Source organism: Bombina bombina, unplaced genomic scaffold, assembly GCF_027579735.1.
Source record: "Bombina bombina isolate aBomBom1 unplaced genomic scaffold, aBomBom1.pri scaffold_745, whole genome shotgun sequence".
Taxonomy (NCBI): Eukaryota; Metazoa; Chordata; class Amphibia; order Anura; family Bombinatoridae; genus Bombina; species Bombina bombina.
Genome location: NW_026512581.1, coordinates 27473 through 51390, shown reverse-complemented (window position 1 = coordinate 51390; position 23918 = coordinate 27473). Strand labels below are relative to the sequence as shown.

General features: G+C 40.5%; 1 protein-coding gene across 1 annotated transcript in view; it reads right to left on the bottom strand.

The window, feature by feature from the left end:
• LOC128644408 (complement C4-B) overlaps positions 1–22502 on the bottom strand; it is a gene marked incomplete at its 3' end in the record, with an annotated part of 166648 nt that extends 144146 nt beyond the window's left edge. Inside the window, exons 1-2 of the mRNA XM_053697032.1 lie at positions 22335–22502; positions 18178–18388 (exon numbers count right to left, since the gene is read on the bottom strand). Of these exons, the coding sequence (XP_053553007.1) occupies positions 18178–18388; positions 22335–22411 (288 nt within the window). The remainder of the gene's footprint in view (positions 1–18177; positions 18389–22334) is intronic.
• Between the last annotated feature and the right edge of the window lie 1416 nt (positions 22503–23918).

Sequence of the window (23918 nt, the reverse complement as noted above, 5' to 3'; positions counted from 1 at the left end):
TTCTGATTCAGGAAAGACGCTTCCTCAGACAGATTCTGATATGACGGCCTTTAAATTTAAGCTTGAACACCTCCGCTTATTGCTCAGGGAGGTATTAGCGACTCTAGATGATTGTGACCCTATAGTGGTTCCAGAGAAATTGTGTAAAATGGATAAATACTTAGAGGTTCCTGTTTACACTGATGTTTTTCCAGTTCCTAAGAGGATTGTGAATATTATTACTAAGGAGTGGGATAGACCAGGTATTCCGTTCTCTCCCCCTCCTGTTTTTAAAAAAATGTTTCCCATATCTGACACCATGCGGGACTCGTGGAAGACAGTCCCTAAGGTGGAGGGAGCTAATTCTACTCTGTCTAAGCGTACAACTATACCTATCGAAGACAGTTGTGCTTTCAAAGATCCTATGGATAAAAATTAGAGGGTCTCCTGAAGAAAATTTTTGTTCATCAGGGTTTTTCTCTTCAACCTATTGCGTGCATTGTTCCTGTAACTACTGCAACTGCTTTCTGGTTTGAGGCTCTAGAAGAGGCTCTTCAGATGGAGACTCCATTAGAGAAGATTATGGACAGAATCCAGGCCCTTAAATTGGCTAATTCTTTTATTATGGCTAAATAAGCGGCAAAGAATTCAGGTTTTGCCATTTTAACACGCAGGGCGTTATGGCTTAAGTCCTGGTCTGCTGATGTGTCATCCAAATCTAAACTTTTGAACATCCCTTTCAAAGGAAAGACCCTATTCGGGCCTGAACTGAAAGAGATTATTTCAGACATCACTGGAGGGAAGGGTCATGCCCTTCCTCAGGATAGATAAAATAAGATGAAGATCAAACAAAGTAATTTTCGTTCCTTTCGGAACTTCAAGAGTGGTTCAGTTTCGGCTTCCTCTGCTGCAAAGCAAGAGGGGAATTTTGCCCAATCCAAGTCAGTCTGTAGACCTAACCAGGCTTGGAACAAGGGTAAACAGGCCAAGAAGCCTGCAGCTGCCTCTAAGACAGCATGAAGGGGTAGCTCCCGATCTGGGATCGGATCTAGTAGGGGGCAGACACTCTCTCTTCGCTCAGGCTTGGGCAAGAGATGTTCACGATCATTGGGCTTTAGAAATTGTGTCCCAGGGATATGTTCTGGAATTCAAAGACTCCCTTCCACGGGGGAGATTTCATATTTCTCGATTGTCTGTAAACCAGACAAAGAGAGAGGTGTTCTTACGCTGTGTAGAAGATTTGCTTACCATGGGGGTGATCCGCCCAGTCCCAAAAGATGAACAGGGACTAGGGTTCTACTCAAACCTGTTTGTGGTTCCCAAAAAAGAGGGAACTTTCAGACCAATCTTGGATAAAAAAGAGTTCTCTCTTCCCTCTCACAAGAGTTTCCTTTCTGGGGACTCTGATAGATTTGGTAGAAATGAAAATATTTCTGACGGAAGTCAGAAAATCAAAACTCTTAACCACTTGCCGAACTCTTCATTCCATTCCTCGGCCATCTGTGGCTCAGTGTATGGAGGTAATCGGACTCATGGTAGCGGCAATGGACATAGTTCCTTTTGCTCGCCTACACCTCAGACCACTGCAACTATGCATGCTCAAACAGTGGAATGGGGATTATGCAGATTTATCTCCTCAACTGCATCTGGACCAGGAGACCAGAGATTCTCTTCTCTGGTGGTTGTCTCAGGACCACCTGTCTCAGGGAATGTACTTCCACAGGCCAGAGTGGCTCATTGTAATGACAGATGCCAGCCTGCTAGGCTGGGGTGCAGTCTGGAACTCCCTGAAAGCACAGGGCTTATGGTCTCGGGAGGAATCTCTTCTTCCAATAAACATCCTAGAACTGAGAGTGATGTTCAAGGCGCTTCAGGCATGGCCTCAGCTTGCTGCAGCCAAATTCATCAGGTTTCAGTCGGACAACATCACGACTGTAGCTTATATCAATCATCAGGGAGGAACAAGGAGTTCTCTAGCGATGATGGAAGTAACCAAAATAATCCGATGGGCAGAGGATCACTCTTGCCATTTCTCAGCTATCCACATTCCAGGAGTAGAGAACTTGGAGGCAGATTTTCTAAGTCATCAGACTTTTCATCCGGGGGAGCAGGAACTCCATCTGGAGGTATTTGCTCAGCTGATTCAGCTATGGGGCACACCAGAATTAGATCTGATGGCATCGCGTCAGAATGCCAAACTTCCTCGTTACAGGTCCAGGTCCCGGGATCCCAAGGCGGTACTGATAGATGCTCTAGCAGTACCTTGGTCCTTCAATCTGGCCTACGTATTTCCACCGCTTCCTCTCCTTCCACGTCTGGTTGCCAAAATCAAGCAGGAGAGAGCTTTCGGTGATTCTGATACCACCTGCGTGGCCACGGAGGACTTGGTATGCAGACCTAGTGGGCATGTCCTCGGTTCCACCGTGGACCCTGCCAATGAGGCGGGACCTTCTAATCCAAGGTCCGTTCTCACTTCCAAATCTAGAAAGCCTGTCACCAGGAAGATCTATCATAAGATTTGGAGCAAATATCTTTATTGGTGTGAATCCAAAGGTTACTCGTGGAGTAAGATTAGGATTCCTAGAATATTGTCTTTTCTCCAAGAGGGTTTGGAGAAGGGATTATCAGCTAGTTCTCTAAAAGGACAAATATCTGCTTTGTCTATTCTACTACACAAACGTCTGGCAGATGTCCCAGACGTTCAAAATTTTAGTCAGGCTTTGGTCAGAATTAAGCCTGTATTTAAGCCTGCTGCTCCGCCATGGAGCCTAAACTTAGTCCTTAGAGTTCTTCAAGGGGTTCTGTTTGAACCTATGCATTCCATAGATATTAAGCTTCTATCTTGGAAAGTTTTGTTCTTAGTTGCTATCTCTTCGGCTCGAAGAGTTTCTGAGCTATCTGCTTTACAGTGTGATTCCCCTTATCTTATTTTCCATGCAGATAAGGTGGTTTTGCATACCAAACCTGGTTTTCTTCCTAAGGTTGTTTCTAATAAGAATATCAATCAAGAGATTGTTGTTCCTTCTCTGTGTCCTAATCCTTCATCAAAGAAGGAACGTCTGTTGCACAATCTTGATGTGGTTCATGCTTTAAAGTTCTACTTACAAGCAACCAAAGATTTCCGTCAAACATCTTCATTGTTTGTTGTTTATTCTGGTAAGCGGAGAGGCCAAAAGGCTACGGCTACCTCTCTTTCCTTTTCTATAAAGAAGCAGAGAAGGCGCCACATTTTAGTACTCATATATTTATCTAATTTACCATTGGTTTAATTGTACTTGTGAATAACAATTATATCTTGTGTATATATATATTTAGTCATATTTACTATACACTCTTTATGATAGCGCCCCTATATTATACTCTGTTTGGGTATTATTCTACTCTCTTTCCTTTTGGCTGAAAAGCATCATCCGTTTGGCCTATGAGACTGCTGGACAGCAGCCTCCTGAAAGAATTACTGCTCATTCTACTAGAGCTGTGGCTTCCACATGGGCTTTTAAAAATGAGGCTTCTGTTGAACAGATTTGTAAGGCGGCGACTTGGTCTTCGCTTCATACTTTTTACAAATTTTACAAATTTGATACTTTTGCTTCTTCGGAGGCTATTTTTGGGAGAAAGGTTCTACAAGCAGTGGTGCCTTCCGTTTAAGGTCCCTGTCTTGTCCCTCCCTTCATCCGTGTCCTAAAGCTTTGGTATTGGTATCCTACAAGTAAGGATGAATCCGTGGACTCGATACATCTTACAAGAGAAAACATAATTTATGCTTACCTGATAAATGTATTTCTCTTGTGATGTATCGAGCCCACGGGTGCCCTGTTTATTTAAGACAGGCATATATATTTTTATTTTTAAACTTTCAGTCACCACTGCACCCTATGGTTTCTCCTTTTTCTTCCTAGCCTTTGGTCGAATGACTGGGGGGTGGAGCTAAGGGGGGAGCTATATAGACAGCTCTGCTGTGGGTGCTCTCTCTGCCACTTCCTGTAGGGAAGGAGAATATCCCACAAGTAAGGATGAATCCGTGGACTCGATACATCACAAGAGAAATACATTTATCAGGTAAGCATAAATTATGTTTTTAAAATATTTGATTTCGAAAGTATTTCTAATCTTCATTTATCTTTTATAAATGTAGCATTCAAATTCTAAACCTACATTCGAAATCAAAATTGAAAGTTACATTCAAAAGAACAAAAGAACAATCAGGGGACGCTGAGCAAAAAACCCTGTGACGTTATACCTACATCCTTTAGGCTTAAAAAGGGTTAAAGGGATATGAAACCCAAAAATGTCCGATTTACTTCTATTATCAGTATTTGAGTAAGGAAAATTAAACAGCGCTAGTTACCTGATTGGAAGAACCAATTACAATAAGTGTACAGTTTGAATAAATATAAATATCACTGGTCGTGTAAGACTAGTTTTAAAAACTAAGTTAAATATTTCTCATAAAGATGTGTGTATGTATATGTATATATATATATATATATATATATATATATATATATATATATATATATATATATATATATATATGAGAAAAACAATATTACTAACAATAAATACTGTCAATGACTAAGTTAAAACAGTCACAAACAACAATAATAATCTCACCAATGACCAAAAAACTGGTCAGATAAGGTATATACAAAACTCTGTTTATTGAAGCCGGTTGCTGCTATTTCACAAATGGTGTCGTTCAAACCGCCTGAAGTAAGGTAGAAACCAAAAAAGTCTGCAAAGAAACAAAGCGCAACCAGAACCAAGTGTAGTATAAAGGTAATGAACACACAACTGCGTATATCTAAAGCCAACAAAGTTTTTCCCCGCTGATCCAAAGAGTGTGTGTGACGTAAATTAGCTACGGGTCCTCACTTGATGCAAAAAGCCTCAACGCGTTTCAACCGCCAATGTGCGGTCTTTCTCAAGAGGGTGATTCACTTTGTCAGCTTTAGATATACGCAGGACATATGGATGAGAGCTGATAGTTTGACACTGAGATGCGCTGACTGAGGACTTTGGTCAAAGACATATATACGGGACTCTAAGTGCTTTTTATGCAACTACTGGATTGATATGCAATAAACGTTTGTTAAAGGGACATAATACTCATATGCTAAACCACTTGAAACTGATGCAGTATAACTGTAAAAAGCTGAGAGGAAAATATCACCTGAGCATCTCTATGTAAAAAAGGAAGATATTCTGTGTAAAAAGTTGTACTCAGCTGCTCACAGCTGCAGGTAAAAAAATAATAATGAAGAAATGAGCAGCAGCCAATCAGCATCACCAGTGCTGAGGTCATGAACTCTTTTACTGTGATCTCATGAGATTTGACTTAACGCTCATGAGATTTCATTGTAAACTTCCCTAAACTGAATAGGGAAATAACGTGAGAGTGCACAAGGCTCATCCCTTCAGCTGTCCCGGGACAGACATACTAATATGCTGCTTAGAAATCCTTTACAATGGGATGTGGGTACTGAGGAACTTTTGAGGTAAAATCTCTTTCTTTTTTACATAGAGATGTTCAGGTGATATTTTCTAGTCAGCTTTTTACAGCTATACTGCATCACTTTCAAGTGTTTAAACATTTGGGTATTATGGCCCTTTATCATTGTAAGTGCGTTGTGTGTTCATTACCTTTATACTACACTTGATTCTGGTTGTGCTTTGTTTCTTTGCAGACTTTTTTGGATTCCATAGTATTATTTTTGAAGAGATACATAGGTAGGTGTTTGGAGCACTACATTACAGGGAAATAGTTCTGCCATCTATTGCTCTTGCAAATGGGGTACATTCTTGCAAAACTGCTGCCATATAGTGCTCGAGACACGTGCACACTCCTGAGCTTATGTGCCTGTTTTTCAACAAAAGAGAACAAGAGAACAATGGAAATGTGATAATAGAAGTAAATAAGAAAGTTGAATCATGAAAGAAACAAAATGTGATTCCATATCCCTTTAAGAAAAATAAACCAAAGTGCAGCTTTGAATGTGACTGAAGAGGGCGCTAGTGACCCAGATATATTTATCATTCTGCTTTAGTGGGATTTTTTCTGCTTTGTTCTGTATATTCCCTATTTAAAGGTCAGGTCAGCATGTGACTCAGCTTGTGTGCTGGAATGTTTGCCTGTCTGTGCAAATCATTGATAGAGTCTTCTGCATAAGTCGTTATGGAAGTCCAGGCAAAATAGCCAATATCACACGGGTTACTGTCTGACTGCAAAATAGCCAATATCACACGGCTGGCTATGTGTGTGCTAGAAACTTGTCTACCTAGTACATCTACAGATATTACTTAGGATTTTACAACATTCTTAAAGTGACGTAAATTATTTTTAAACAAATTCCGTTCTTCTACAGATTACAAGTAGAGCGCAAAATATTGTTTGTGTGAAAGCGATATTTGCGCTCAATTTAGTAATACCAGCGCATGCAAATGTGTGCTGGTATTACAAGTGAGGTGCAAAGCGAAAGTGGCCTCGCGTTTGCATTGCACGGAAGCATTGTGCTCACGAGAGCACGCTTCCATAGCTTCTATTTCACACGGCATGAGAACTAGAGCAGTGAAGGGGGTAAGTTGTGCAGCGATGGGCAGCAAATACCTATATATATATATATATATATATATATATATAGGTATCTGCTTACATACATATTTATTTACTGGGAACACACAGTTCCCACAGACCACAATGTAAAGGCACTTTTCAGTGCCGTTTTTTTTTTCTAACACCCCACACGCCACTTTTAACCCCTTATAACTGAGTAGGGCCCCATGTACGAAGGACCAAGCAGATAAGCTTCTCAACTCGAGAAGTTGTCCGCTCGCCTTCGCTATATACGGGCAGCAGACGAAAAGGATCCGCTGCCCGTATGTATCATTACATACTCAAGTAAGCGTGTAATGCACGCCCCTTCTCTCACGTGAAAGAAGGGACTGACAATCACCGAGAGTGAGCAAGTTCTCTGTGATTTTCCTTCACCACCTCAGAGGTGCCGTAGAGTGTGAGAAGCAATGGTCTAATAAGTTTGTATTGTGTCATTTAAAGGGATATTATTAAACTGCTGGTACAACTAATTAAGTATGGTTACTACCCACCATGATACTGTTTTATTCTCATGTACCTGCAACTCTATTTAAAGGGACAGTCTACTCCAGAATTGTTTACAAAGATAGCTAATCCCTTTATTACCCATTCCCCAGTTGTGCATAACCAACACAGTTATATGAATACACTTTTTACCTCTGGGATTACCTTGTATCTAAGCCTCTGCAGACTGCCTCCTTATTTCAGTTCTTTTTACAGACTTGCATTTTAGCCACTCAGTGCCTTCTCATAAATAACTCCACGGGTATGAGCACAATGTTATCTATATGACACCCATGAACTCTAGCGCCCTCTAGCTGTGAAAACTGTTAAATGCACTGAGATAAGAGGCGGCCTTCAAGGGCTTAGAAATTAGCATATGAGCCTACCTAGGTTTATCTTTCAACTAAGAATGCCAAGAGAACAAAGCAAAATAATTAAAGTAAATTAGGGAGTTGTTTAAAAATTGCATGTCCTATCTGAATCATGAAAGTTTAATTCTGAATTCACTGTCTCTTTAAAGCTTTTCTCTTATTTTAAGCTACTATAGTAGACAGTTGGAGCTCTGCATCTTTATACTCAGCGCCGCCATCTTGATACACGCACGTCGCACTTTCACAAATCAGTGACGTTGTTGACTTTCTGACAGCTGTACCTTGCACTTTGGGTTAGTTTGCAAAACAGAAGAGTTATATTTTAGCAGTTTTTTTTACACAGTATAATCGCACATAACAAATATAAAAATCCCTCAGAAATAATATAGAGATTGGGGAGGGGTGAATGTTTTGCAACATTTGAAAAATGAAACTAATTTTAACACATTTGTTCGTTAGTTTCGAATTTAGAATATTTGTACAACAATCTAACATTCGTATAATGTAATAGTATTTCTAAGAAATGTAATACTCCATTTGAATGTTTCTAATAATTTGATTTGAATGATGTAATATTTGAATTTTAAAAAATTGTAACAATTTGGGGGATGGAGCTAACAGCTGATCGGTGTGGACGCTTGTGTACAGAGCTCTGAGCATCACACAGCTTTAAACAAAGAAATTAGGTTTGTTTTTTGACCCTAAAACACCTCTAATATTAGGGGAACCTTGAGGACGATACCCGCATCCATTTTTTTTTTCTTTTATACCCTGCGGATACAACCCATTGCTAAGTGAAGACAGGGCACTTGTAAGAGCAACGGACATACAGCTATCAACCCACTAAGCCCAAATCTGTTGTGGTCCTGTGCCCCGGAGGGTCGGGGCTCCACTCCGGAGCTACAGAAGACATTCCCGGCTGAAGAGGGAGAGCAAACCAGGCGATAGTCTGAGTGCCAGGTCGGCGCCATTGTTCAAGGCTCCTGTGGCCTCCTGCTTAAGGGCTGCTCACATTTACAACCTGCTGCGGCCTACTTGGTTGGATGGACTTTGGATATTGTGGTCGGATATACTCATCTGGTGGGCCGTGAGGCTTCGGGGACTGCTGGGTAGGCCGCATCTTGGGTGACCAGAGAAGAGGTTGCTGAGCCGAGTGGCGCGAACGGTGGCCATCTTAGATCTGAGGCCTGCAGAGGGACTCCGGTGTTTCTGGATGCCAAGCTGCATTAACTGCCTATCTCTGCTAAAGAACAGAAGATTGTTTCCACTCCAGCAGCGGGAGCCTTTCTACTTAGTTCCCTGGGCCTGCAGCCGTCTGCATCAGTGGAGTCTTCGGGACATCAGCCTCTTACTGGGTAAGATCCAGTTCATACACACACTGCAATAGGGACACCAAAACTAAGCTTATCCCACTCGCAGGGCTTATACCCCAGGGCCGTGTACTGAGTGAAGTTTGAGGCTCCCCACTGCATATATGGGAAGACGATTGCTCAACTTTTATAAGCAGCCTCTGATGCTCTTAACCTGTGAATCCACTACATACCACAGCAATTTTCCCCATCTGAGGCTCTCCCTTTGTAGGGCCTAGGGAAACCTCTATACACCACAAGTCTACTACACCGCATTGTTCTACCTGTGGATGTGCCCTTAACAGAGCAGATTCCTACACCAGCCAGGACTTCTGTTAAATACGAGAGGACTGTCCTATCACACCACAGCAAGAGTGGTTGCAGACTCTAATTTAACCCTACACTGGCCCTATTTTGTCCTAATCTGCGCCATAAGTATTGGCCCTATATTTGACCTCCCCAGCTCCCTTTCATCCTGTGATCAGCGGTTACATCTTATGGGGGGGGCAACTGTACTCCCATAATCTCATATTGGGCCTGCTCTTGAGTTACCAGGACTAACATTGCAAGCTTGGACTGTTAATTACTGTGTAAAGGGTGCTGTTGTAACTTTATTCAAAGATTGTACACTTGCTGTGTGAAGTACTTTGTGCAGGTTTGCTTTCTCTCCTCTCCCTTTCCCGCCTAGCTTGTCTAGGTGGGTCACCTCCACTCTCCTTTTCCCCCCTCTGGTGAGGAAGTATCCCTTGTACCCCGAGGGGAGGGAGCGTATTTGTGGTTTATTCTTGCAATTTGATTTTTCTGCAGGTGCCCTTTAAGGGGGATCGTCAATTATTATGTAAAGGGTGCTACGGCAACATTATCTGACGTTTTCATATTTGTTGGTGAAATCATTTATGCTGGTTTGCCCCCTCTCCCTTTCCTGCCTAGCTTGTCTAGGTGGGTCCCCTCCACTTTCCTTTTCCCCCCTCTGGTGAGGAGGTACCCCACGTTCCCTGGGGAGAGGGAGTATATCCGCGATTTGTTCCTGTCATTTAGTTGATCTACAGGTGTTCTTCCTTTTTTAGGGGTATACTGATATAACACTCAACATACTCTGATTTGATCCCCCAATCTATCCCAGGCTTTGCTTTACTGGGGCTGCACTATATTCGAATTTTCGACCTCCTAGCACGGAATCCGAGGGCTTATACTGCCCCATGATGGAGATAGTGTGGCCCCAGTGAAAAGGCTGGGGTCAGCTCTGCTTGTGCTTATGATATTCTCTGTATAATTGCTCTCTCAGACATAGCTCATTGACTCTTTCTGTAACAGTGAGACTGATTAAAACTTTACCACCACAGTTAAGGGTTGGTCACTCATTTCCTCAATTATGCCGCACACTTTGAGAAGGCATCCTAGAACCCCAGCGATGATCAAGAAGACTGTCTTCGACCACTTTTCTCAACAGTCAAAAAACCCAGACCACGCAGGAAGGGGCTTAAGTGAGCCTGAATCTTAAGATGAGTGTTCTCATTCTAGTACGCAATCTACTGCCCACTTGCAACACTATATCACTGAGTCTACAATGAAAAAAATGCTGGCTGCGCAGACTAAGTCCATCACTGCCGAGATCCAAAGGATCTGGGGAAAGATATTGTGGAAATTGGGAAGAGAGTGGATACATTAGAGAGGCAGCATGATGACCTTACTACAGATCATTCAAACCTATTGTCCTATACAGAGAACCTAGCGGAACAAATCACAGAACTTGAGATGAAATTGGCGGATGTGGAGAATAGAGCTTGGAGAAATAATATTCGGATCAGAGGAATCCCGGAAAGCGTGTCTGTAGGAGAGCTACAAGAATACCTTAAGTCTCTTTTCACGGCACTCCTGGGCCCCCTAGAGGGTTTCTCTCACACAATGGAGCAGGCTCACAGGGCTCTGAGACCAAGGATGATGTCATCAGACAGACCTAGGGATGTTGTGGTATGCTTCCACCAACCAGACAACCTGAAGGATGTGCAACATCTCCCGGACCTATAATCCCATACTCTGCAACAACACAGGACCTATCAAGTAGGGGTGGGGTTACCCTACAAAATTAATTGTGACAAAGGATAACCAAACTCATGTTGTAACATCACTCTCCCAGGGTAACACCCTTCTGTCTAACTGGGGTCTGCAAAAGGAACAGGGGCCCTTGTCAGCTACTCATCCTACCAAACTTCGAGCCTCAGCCCCGAAATGGACGGCAAGAGAACAAAGACCTAAGTGGCAGAAACCCAGTCCTCTTGATCAGTATCTAAGGCCTCAAGCCTTGCCGACCTGAATTAAATCTCACCTCCTAGGTGGACTACATGTGGAATAAACAAACTATGCCTTACCTGTTGTTTTCTGATTTTATGTGTTGTTGAAAGTTTATTTAGAAATGTTAGTTTGTATTATAATGCCAGTACAAGAGCGGGGCTGATTATCTCAGCTTCTTTCCTATTCGCACTAGCTCCCCTCCAAATTTAGGGTTCCACTTAGGTGACCTACTTTCATCAATATTCCCTTCCCAGGTCTCCCTCCCCTTCCCCATCTCCCTTTTAGGTGAAGCCTAGTTTGACTTATAGTATAATGACACATATGTCCTCGCTTAGATTTATTACTCACAACGTGAGAAGCCTGAACATGACTGGTAAAAGAAGTCTGTTGGCTAGATGTAGCGTTTCTCCAGGAGACACACTTATTGATAGACGGCCCACCTGCATCTATTTCGAAAAAGATTTCTCTGTATACGAATCTGCCCCCTTTTCTTAGAAAGCTTGGGGTGTTGCCATCTTGGTTTACAAAAGAGTTGCATAAGAACCAATTCATGTTATCAGAGACCCCCAAGCTAGGTACATCATTTTAGTATGCAACCTAGACCATATTACCTATACGTTGGTCTCTATTTACCTCACAAATGTCCTCCAACCTACATACCCAAAAAAGATTTTGCATAAGGTGGACCAGATTAAGCAGGGAAGGGTGATTTTGGTGGGTGATTTCAATATGGTCTGGGATGGTAAAATCAATAGGAAATCCAAACAGAAGGCTACTACTTTTGACCCGGTAAGCCTCCGCTTCAGAACCTTGATGGCACAATATGGTTACTGCGACATCTGAAGATCCCTCCACTCCTCAGACAGAGATTACACCCACTCCCCCCCCAAAAAAAACACATACTCTAGGTTGGATTACCTATTTTGCCACTCTGAGTCCCTAGACTTAGTTCAGTCCGCAAATATTTCACTCTGCCCATGGTCAGGTCACGACTAAGTCATTTTTTACCTCAAATCTGCTAGGTCCAAAACCCACTTGGCGGTTGCCCCACCATATACTGTCAGACATATCCTTTAGAGAAGAACTGAGAAAGGAGATACAATTCTTTATACAGACTAATCATCACCCCCAAATCTGAGATGACACCATATGGGGAGCATTAAAGGCTACCATTAGGGGCCACATTATAAGAAAACAGGCTTATTTACGGAAACAAGCAGGTCTTTCCCTCTCCCAAGCCCACTGCAAGTTAAGAGACCTTGAACACTAATACCGCACTTCTAACTCCCTTGATCTGAGAGACAGCATAGCCGACCTCAGATGACATATTAGCCACATTGAGTTCAAGAAAACCCAACCCCACCTATTCAAACTCAAACAGCTCTTTTATTCAAAAAGTAACAAAGCTGACACTTTGTTGGCAAATAGACTGAGACAGCGGGTGGGGGCTCACGCATACATGCCTTAAAACAAGAGGACCAGATATATAGGCTCCCATCCCAGATTGGTCAAAAATTTGGTTACTACTACTCTGCCCTATACAATATCCACAAATCCATAACACCTGCCTCCTCTGAGGCTATTAATTCCATCTTACGCTCCTTAAAGTTACCGACCCTTAACGAGGACCAGAAGGAGGCTTTGGCAAGCTCCTTTTCTATCCAATAGATCAAACAAGTAATCAAAAAATTAAAACCATTCAAAGCCCCAGGCCCAGATGGCTATTTGGCAGCCTTCTATAAGGCATATATACACAAACTTTCACCCCTTTTACTTACATTTTTTAACCTGGCCTGCGAGAAGGGGAAATTCCATAGGGAGTTTCTTGAGGCCTCAATTACAGCAATCCCCAAACCAGATAAAGACCCCTCACTTTGCGCTAATTACATGCCCATCTCATTGATAAATGTTGATATCAAAGTATACTCAAAGATTCTAGCGAACAGACTTGCAAGGTTTCTCCCCGACATCATTGACCCAGACCAAGTGGCTTTTATCCCTGTCAGAAAGGGCCCGGATAATACTAGAAGGCTGCTGGACATTCTTTTAGAATCCAAAAGATTAAATAAGCCCCTATCAGTTGTCTCCCTCGATGCGGAGAAGGCGTTCGATCGGATTAGATGGGACTACCTCTGGAAGGTTTTAGAAACTTTCAAATTCTCAGAACATGTGGTGTTGGCTATTAAAGCTATATACTCCTCGCCTACGGCCCTGGTTCGAGGCCTGGGATTTACTTCCCCACGTTTTCCCATATTCAATGTTACCCGGCAGGGATGCCCCTTGTCCCCTCTGCTATTCACCTTAGCGATAGAGCCATTAGCAGCGCAAATCAGGAACGATAAAAAAATCGAGGGAATCACACTCCATGGTACAGTTCACAAGGTTGCGTTATTCGCAGACGATATCACTTTATTCTCTTCTAAACCAAAACAGACGATCCCTAGATTACTAGAGATTTTAGAGCAGTTTGGCAATCTTTCCTACTGCAAGTTAAATCATAGCAAAACTGAGATATTTACTAGAGGATTTTCGACAGAGCTACCTAAATACCTCCGAGATTAATATAACTTTATAGTCAAAGACACCTATATAGCACACCTAGGGGTTAAACTCACTAATGTTATTCACCAAATCTTAAATATTAACTACCGCCTCTGGCGTTCTAACTCCATTTCCTGGCTAGGGCACATTACAGCTCTTAAAATGAGTTTCCTACCCAAATTGACTTACCTATTCAGGTGCCTCCCACTCTGAGTGCCCAAACAAATCCTCTTACAGTTTCAAAGTGGATGCACGAGGTACATATGGCAACTGGCAAGGTAAACCACCATGTATAGCTCACAAAATCCTGCAGTACCCTAGACTACACGGAGGGGTCGCTTCTCCATCCATAGTAAGATATCATGAGGCGGCAATGCTCACTCATATCTCTCAATGGGGAGTCGAAGACTCCCAAAGTAAATGGAGAGACATAGAATAGGCTTCCCTACCCTTTAATGTGTACCTACGTGACCTCTTCTGGATCCCCCCACACTGTCGTAGAAATCTATCTTTTAATAACCTTGTAATTAGGGAATGCCTCTCGTCTTGGGATCAAATTAGACAATATAAATCCATAGCCCCCTCCCCACCCCTCCTCCATCACCCCTCCTAACAGGCCTTCCTGACTCACATCCCGGAAGATGGGCCCGTTTAGGATTTGTCAAGGTCTCAAACTTATGGTCCACCCCCTCACCAGGTCAATATGTTACACTAGACCAAATTAGGGAATCCGTACCTATACCTCCTTTCCTGTTATTTGAATATACTCAAGTAATTAGCCTACTCTCCAGCTGGGGATTTAGGCCCACGGCTGCCCGCAAACTAACGTTGTGGGAATCTAGGTGGCAACAGGGACTAAGAGTAAGTAGACCCATGTCAATCCACTATAGTTTAATGGAAGGAGCCTCTTCTTTGGATAAAGCACCACATATTACGAAGTGGGAACAAAAACTATACTTATCCATTCCTACCCAGATCTGGCAATGCACACTCTTGTTAACTAAAAAAGACATTCACTGCATAACCTTATATAAGACATACTTTAAACTCCTCACACATTGGTACTATGTCCCAGCCAGACTAGCCAAGCTGTTTTCTACTGCTTCTCCTAAGTGCTGGAGGAACTGTGACCTTACTGGAGATATGACGCATATATGGTGGGGCTGCCCGAAACTCAAACGTCTGTGGAACAAGTGCTTTTCCACTCTGACCAGACTGGGGATACCCCTTCCTTAGACACCGGAAGTGTCTTTGTTCCATCTGGGCTCATGCAGACTGCCTAGGCATCAAGGCTATCTGTGTATTTACCTGTTTTCAGCCGTGAAATTGACCATTGCTAGAGCTTAGAAGAGGGTTGCCCCTCCTTCCTGGTCAGAAGTAGTTAAACTAATGGCATATATTTACTCTATGGAGAAGAATGTGTTTTACTCTCTTGATAAATCTGACATCTTTGAAATGATTTGGGCAGACTGGTCAGCCTTGTTTGACACACTCTGGCTCCCTAACCTGGAAATATAGTGAGGCTTTTCTTGCCTCTCTCCAACCTTCCTTCCCCCACACCGTTACCCATTCTGGTTATATTTTTTTTATCCTTCAACTAACCTGTGCTGTAAGCTTCTGGTACCGCAGGTATTTACCTATTCCCAACCCTCCTTTACTCCCACTTCACTCCACCTCCCTCCTGATTTGGAATGTTCATCCAACTAATTGAGGGGTACATTCCCCTTTGTATCTATATGTGAGAGTACTGAGTGTAATGTTTTTGATATTGTTTATTTGTATAATTTATTCAGTGCTATTGTGTACGCAAGAGTACACTGTTGTATCTTTTATTTGAAAATAAAATATTTTTTTAAAAAAATTGTAATAATTTGTAATATTATTTCTAATTCTCTCTTTAAAAGTAATATTTGAAATATGCAATATTTAAATTAGAAGCATTGAAATGTATATATTTGTATCTATTATGTATCAATTTACTAAATCCCTACCACATGAAATATTGAACTTTTGAATATGTTACATTAAAAATTTTGAATGTGGATATTCAATCTTATTATGAACATTAGAAAACTAAAGTAACATGCAAGAAACGGAAATCACATTAGATTACGGAATTTGAATGGATTTTCATTCTTATCAACATTCGATTGTCCAAAACGAATGTCCACAGGACTATTTGTTCTATCAAACGAATTGCACTTTCAACCCCTAAGAGATGCAACCACTAAAAAAACATACAGTATCTCCTCTGCATTGTGCACGCTAAACTGAGGTGCACAAAACGCGTCAAGAAGATAATATCACTGATCTGTGAATATGCACCACTTCTGTCACAGGATACGAGAATACTTCAAGTCCAATATGAAGACGCAGAACTTCACTTGTAAAGGGTTAAAATAAAATAAAAGCTTTGAAGAGAGGAAAAACAATATCATTGTGCAGTAACCCTGCTACAGTAGCTGTACCAAGCAGTGTAATATCCTTTTAATCAGATTACGCTATAAAACACAGACATGGGGGCCTATTTATGAAATGCCTGTCGGACATGATCCGATATTGCGGATCATGTCCGACAGACCTCGCTGAATGGGGAGAGCAATACGCTCTCCGCATTCAGCATTTCACCAGCAGCTCTTGTGAGCTGCTGGTGCAATGCCGCCCCCTGCAGATTCGCTAGCAGGGGGGTGTCAATCAACCTGATCGTATTCGATCGGGTTGAATTTGCGGCGATGTCTGTCTGCCGCCTCAGAGCAGGCAGACAGGTTATGGAGCAGCGGCCTTTAGACCGCTGCTTCATAACTGGTGTTTCTGGCAAGCCTGAAGGCTCGCCAGAAACACGGGGCTTCAAGCTTCATACGGAGCTTGATAGATATGCCCCATGGAGGTTAAAGGTTCTCTTAGTTTTATAGTGTTTTTTTTCTATTTTGTTCACCAGTTTAACCCCTTGAGTGCTAACGACGGCTCTGAGCCATCGCAGAGTTTCCCACTCTGGTGCTAACGACGGCTCAGAGCCATCGCTAACACTCTCCCACCTTGAGGGAGATCTGGGGGCTCCCACCCGCTCCTGCATAGTGACAGGCATCGCCGGGGTTTCACGTTATGTGACGTCATGTGCAATGACGTGATGACATCACCGCACAACTTTATTTAAAATTAACAATGTTAAGTATAGGAGCAGGGGGCATGCTGCTTAGAAGCCTTTATCTCAGGCATCTAACCAGCTACAGACCCCCACCATTGGAAAGGTAATCGCCTAACCTTTTCTAAGGTGATCTGAAAAGAAAAAAAAAGTTAAAAAAAAATATTTAAAAAAAATAAAATAAAATAAAAACTTAAAACAGCTTAGCACCCAGGTGGGAAAGTGCTTAGCACTCAAAGGTTTAATTACCTGAATATGTTTAATATATTGACATTTATCAGCCAGAAATCAGCACATAGTCAGCCCAACTTTAGGCCAGGTTACGAGTGGAGCACAAAATATGTCTTACACGAGGTCGATATTTGCGCTCTACTCAGTAATACCAGCGCATGCAAATGTGCGCTGGTATTACAAGTTGAGCGCAATGTGAACGTGAGCTTGCGTTTGCATTGCAGGGAAGCTTTGCACTCACAAGAATGCCCTTCCATAGGCTCCAATGGGAGCCTCGTTCTCATGCCGTGAGACACGGCTGAGAACCTAGCGCAGCGAAGGGGGTAAGTCATGCAGGGATGGGCAGCAAAGAGTTAATATATATGTATATAAATATATAGATATATATTTATGTGTTAGCATGTATATATACATATAAACATACACACATATACATAAGTAAGGGTACACACACATATATATACACACACACACATGTATGAGCACTAACAGACATATATACAGGTGGCCCTCGTTTTACAACGGTTCAATTTACACCGTTTCAGAAAAACGTTTTTTTCCAGTCATGTGACTGCTATTGAAAAGCATTGAGAAGCAGTGCATTTATTAAAATAGCCAGTAGGTGGAGCTGTCCGCTTGTGTTGCAGCAAAGCCAAGCAAGTTGAAATTAATCAGTTTAACCAGACCTGAGCTATCGAGCAGATTTCAAAGGAACAAGATCTTCCTGTCTATAAATCCGTCCAGATTGGAATGCATAGAAAGAACTGTTTGCAGAAAAATGCAAGTGAAGTCTGTGTTGTGTGATTATTTTATTAGGTTTATAATGCTATTTAGCAAATGTTTTTGTTCATTTAACTTAGTTTAATTATATATTCTGTGTTGTATGATTATTTTATTAGGTTTATAATGCTGTTTAGCATTTAAAGTCTTCATTTCAAAGCTTTAAAAATAATGTATTAGGTGTTACTTATGCCAATTTTGAGAGGGGCCTGGAACCTATCTCCCTCACTTCCCACTGTCTTACATTATAAACTGGGTTTCAATTTACAACGGTTTCAATTTACAACTATTCCTTCTGAAACCTAACCCCGGCGTAAACTGAGGGCTACCTGTACATATAAACATACACAAACAAACATAAACTCTCACACACAGCGGTTATATCATTGCACGTACCTGCAGTTTCTCTATCTTTATATAATTGTTCGCTCTGTTCAGTATTACGGTTTTCTGTTCTGAGCATTTCGCCATATTCAGCTGGTTCCTTAGGTACAATTTCACCTGAATGTCACCAGCAGGAGGTGACGAACCTGAGGGCCACTCAAACTGAACTCCCACTGATTCTTCTACCCCAACATGAATGATCCGTGGCGCCACTGCTAGAAAACTGAGGCAAAAAGAGGTAGTGAGGAAAAGCACAGAGAACGTTTAGTGAGACAAAAACTGGGAAATGAGGTCAGATTATGGCAAGAAAGGAAAACAGTGATATTAAAGGGACATTATACACTCATTTTTTCTTTGCATAAATGTTTTGTGGATGATCTATTTATATAGCCCAAGTTTTTTTTTTTTTTTTTAAAGTATAGTTTTGCTTATTGTTAAATAACATTGCTCTGATTTTCAGACTCGTAACCAAGCCCCAAAGTTTTATCAGAATACCGTCAGCTACCTTCTCCAGCTTGCTCCTGTTTGTGTAAAGGGTCTTTTCATATGCAAAAGAAGAGGGAGGGGGGGAGTGTCTTATTTCCCACTTGCAGTGGGCTTTCCAACTGCCTTTTCAACAGAGCTAAACTGAGAGCTTCTAAGTAAGTTTTTAAACATTTTTATACTGGATTGTTATATCAGTATCTGTGCATCTTATTCTTTATAGTAGTGTCTATTACATGCAGTTATATGAAAATGAGTGTATACTGTCCCTTTAAAGGGATATTACACACTAAATACATTTTATAAGCATAGTATTGAGGTTATTCCTCACCTCCCTCTAGTCATGGGTGCCAATAGCTTTCACTACATTCTATTGCTGTTGGGCTTGCACATGTGCAGGATCTCTCCTTCAGATTACTGCAATGTAACCTAGGTTCCAAAATGGCCGCACCTATGACTAGAGGGAGGTGCATAAAATGCATTGAGTGCTTAATGTCCCTTTAAAGGGGAAAACCAGACGTGCGCTAACCAAAGAACTTGAAATATTGCAACCATGTTATTCTTCAATGGAGAGCACAGAAGAAAAAAGTTAACACTTATGGCTCATGTGATAAACTGACAAGAGTTATTAATATTTCACATTCCAATTTTCTTCACTTACAGATTTTTTTATTTCTATTGTAAATTTGTATATATATATATACACTGTCTGGGGTTAACTGCCTGTGACTCTGGGGACAGCACAACTTCCTGTGAGTGCCAGTGAGCACCCAGGGCTGAGCATGTTGCAGGGTCATGGAATGTGTACCCTGTCCAGTCTGAGAGTGCAGTCCCCTTCCATGTTTTGTATATGTCTAGGGTGATTACATATTCCTGTGCATCCTTCACTTGTTCCCAGTTTGTTTGATTGAGAGCTTGCATTGTGTGGCTGGTTTAGGGACCCAGGCTTTGGAAGGGACCTTGACGTGGTACCTGGGCTTGTCCCATTTGGCCAGATGTGGTAACTAACCCTTCCATTTTTGCTTTTAATCTTAGCTGAGAGCTTGTAAGTAACTGCTGGACTTTCTCTGTGTGTTGTATTATTTTATTTTTTTTAATTTTCCCTATGGTTCTTGCTCCCAGGCCTGTCTGGGGTTAACTGCCTGTGACTCTGGGAACAGCACAGCTTCCTGTGAGTGCCAGTGAGCACCCAGGGATGAGCATGTTGCAGAGTCATGGGATGTGTACCCAGTCCGAGAGTGCAGTCCCCTTCCGTGTTTTGAATATGAATATGAATATATATATATATATATATATATATATATATATATATATATATATCTATATATATATATATATATATATATATATATATATATATATATATATATAAAATAGGCTCAGAGAGCTTTATAGAATTAGGCTGAGATAAATATAAAGAAGCATGTGTGTGTACAGAAAGTGATACAATAAGTATATGTGATTTCCCTGCAAGCTCAAACCATTTCAATGGGTTGTGGTTTCAAAGCCAGCAATTTCATATACAAAAACAAACCTAAAGAACAGATTTCTTATTTTATACTCTGCATCTGGTAAGTTTTGGTAACATATTAAAAGAAAAGCACTTTTACAGTACTCTGTCCTTTAAGATTGTCTGGTAAACCTTTTTGTAGGACCCCCTTGTAATCACAGACTGTGCTCTATACTTAGCGCAATGTTGCGTAAGCGATAAGCACCCTGCGTTATCGATTGTGCCCTACCAGTAATCTATGCCAGTATTGGGTAACATATTTTGGAGAATTACATTCTGAGTTCAATGTCCTTTTAATAAAAAAACAACAAACAATGAGAGAATGATATCATTAGGTAAACAGTAAAAGATAAAGAAGAGATAGCGGGTCAGGCAGAGGAAAGAGAGGAGCACATCCAGAAAGAGATCGTAAAAGAGGTAGAAATAGTGAGAAAAATAAAAGGAAATATTTAAAGGGATAGTGTAAGCAATAAATAATTATTAAAGGGATATTAAACAATATCAGATTGTAATATAACATGATTAATTATGTATATTAAAAAAAAAAGTTTGCAATAGACTATTAATATTATTTTTTCCCTTTTACTGTAATTCAACTCAACTGAGTTTCTATAAAGTAACAGGGTGCAGCCATGTTTGTATTTAAGTTGCCCCAATATCTGTATCCCCTGCTGAATACAATTAGAGATAAACAGGCAATAAAAGAGACTGTCTAAACAAAGCTTTGTGGAACATAGCGTAATCTAAATAGGATTCCATGTAGCTTTGTTTGCACAAATATGTATAGAAACTAAAGTCCTTTATAGCAACTAAAGATTTACACTTATATTTTCAATATTTAAAGGGATACTAAACCCAATTTTTTTCTTTCATGATTCAGATAGAGCATGAGATTTTAAGCACCTTTCTAATTTACTCCTATTATCAATTTTTCTTTGTTCTCATGCTATCTTGATTTGAAAAAGCAGTACTGTAAGCTTTAGAGCCGGACCATTTTTTGTTCAGCACATGGGTAGCACTTGCTGATTTGTGGCTAAATGTAGCAAACCAATCAGCAGCTCTACCAAGGTGCTGAACTAAAAAATGGGCAGGCTCTTAACCTTTTATTACTGCTTTTTCAAATCAAGATAACATGAGAACAAAGAAAAATTGATAATAGGAATAAATTAGAAAGTTGCTTAAAATTGCATGCTCTATCTGAATCATGAAAGAAAAAACATGGGGTTAGTATCCCTTTAAAGGGACATAAACCCCAACTTTTTCTTTCATGATTCAGATAGAACATACAATTTTAAACAACTTTCTAGTGACTGCACCACTATATAGCAGCAGTTTTGCAACAATGTTATACATGAAGAAGAGCACTAGATAGCAGCACTATTTATTGTTACGTAGTGCTTTAGACGTGCACGTTACCTATCTAGATATCTCTTCAACAAAGAATAACATGAAAACTAAACAAATTTTATGATAAACGTAAATTGGAAATCTTTTTTAAATTGTATTCTCTATATGAGTCATGAAAGAAAAATAAATTGTGGTTTCTCGTCCCTTTAAGTAACTAATATAATTGTGAAATACAGCTACATATTATTCTAAGGCTAATCTTTTATTTGAATGCATCATTATGTCTTGGTTTTCTCTCTCTCCCACACCCACTGGGATGTTGATTTCTTCTACTGCCTCTTGTTTAAATTACCATTACTGCAGTGTTGAAATGTTTAGCATAGGTGGAGGTTTCAATAATAAAATCAGTTATTTTAAATAACAAACTAAAGGTAAAAGAACTATTAGTAAACAATTGAATATTCTTCAGTAGGTAAAATGTGTCATTGGCAACAAATTAAATGTCTAAAGGCTACCCCTGCTACATATCTTTTCACTAATTGGCTTTAGCAGATAACAACTGCAAAACAATGCATTTTACACTAACAATCTGATTGTAGTTAGCCTTGCCAGATGGGGGTTCAAGCTCCTTAAAAAAAGGCAAGTATGCCGCAAACAAACCCTTTTAAAAAATAGAGAGAAAAAACAAAAGGCGATATGGATCAGGGGGTAAAAGATACTAATTACAAGACAGAGAATGAGTGATACAGAGGAGACTAAGAAGGTTGGTGTAATAAGATGGTAAATGAATATATATAGAGACTGTAGGGTATATAGGGTTGGTACTTACTTAGGTGTTTGTGCTGTGATCCCAGTAAATATAGCTGCCCATAGCACACAGCGCAGGAGAGGCTGCGGAAGCCCCATCCTGTACAGAGAGAGAGAGGGGTTGTAACTGGCAGAGATGCAGGAACCAAATGATGAGACAGACTGAGGGGGGGAGAGAGATATACAGGAGCTCAGCAGAGATAAGAGAGACCAAAAGTGAAATTAGCCAGAAGGTAAAAGGTTACAATATAGAGGCCAGAAGGTAAAAGGTTACAATATAGAGGAGGAGAGTTAATAGAATAAACAAGGGGAAATAACAACTAAAACAAACTAGTTTAAAGGGACAGTGACTTCAGTACGGAACTCCTATAAACTGCTAAAGGGACGTTGTACACTAGATATTTCTTTGCATAAATGTTTTGTAGATGATCCATTTATACAGCCCATCTATAACTTGTATAGTTTTGCTTATTTTTAAATAACATTTTGCTGATTTTCAGACTCCTAACCAAGCCCCAAAGTTTTAAATGTATACTGATGTATATAGACTTCAGACTACTTCTGGTTGTATAATGGATCTTTTCATATGCAGGGGAAGGAGGAGGGTCCGCTCTCAGACCCTTTCACTGGGTGTCTCGGCCTAACCTCATCAAAAGTGCTAAATTGGGAGCTTCTAAGTTTTGAAAAAAGGTTTTATACTGGATATTTATATCAGTATCTGTGCATATTATTCTTTATAGTAGTGTCTATTACATGCATTGGTGTATACTGTCCCTTTAAGTTAGACAAAAATACAATGCACAATCTGTATGTGTTTTGCTAGCTTTTCTTGTCATTTAGCTGAAAATTGTGTTTTATCTGCTACCCTGAGACAGGCTGAAATACATACTGCAGAATACTGACCCTGCAATATGCTGCACAAGCTGATTTCTATATAGGTGTGTATATATATATATATATATATATATATATATATATATATATATATATATATATATATATATATATATATATATATGAGACAAGAAGCGGAAAAGGTGTAAGGGCGCTAAAAATGTGAGCCAGAAAAGAATATATACATATATAAAGATATATGTATATATGTGTACAAGGAGGCAGAGATTCCCAATCAACAAAAATCCAACCTGAAAGCAGCTGTCCCTTTAAGGAGGGTGAAGACTGAAACAAGAAAGGGAAAGATTCCCCTTCTCCCTCAAAAAACACCCACCAATTAAATTATGGATAAACAAGAGGGCATGTAAAAGGACACAAATAGCGCTGGTTGCTCAGAGATAGTGTATACAATAAATGAAAAAGTGAATGACTGAGTGTCCTAATACAAACACAAATGAATAAACTATTATATACAAATGTTTCATATGGAAAATCACATACAAGTGTTAAAGTATAAACAACGGGAAAGTGCATCAATATATCATGAAACTGAAATGGAGTACTCCACAGATAGCAGTGGGTATGTACAAAGTGCAAACTTACAAGAACAAACCTCAATCATATGAGGTAAGTGATCCGCACAGCAGAGGATTCCTCTTGTGAAACACAGCTTTCCTCTTAGGATGTGAGAGAAACTTCAGTGGGTCTGCAA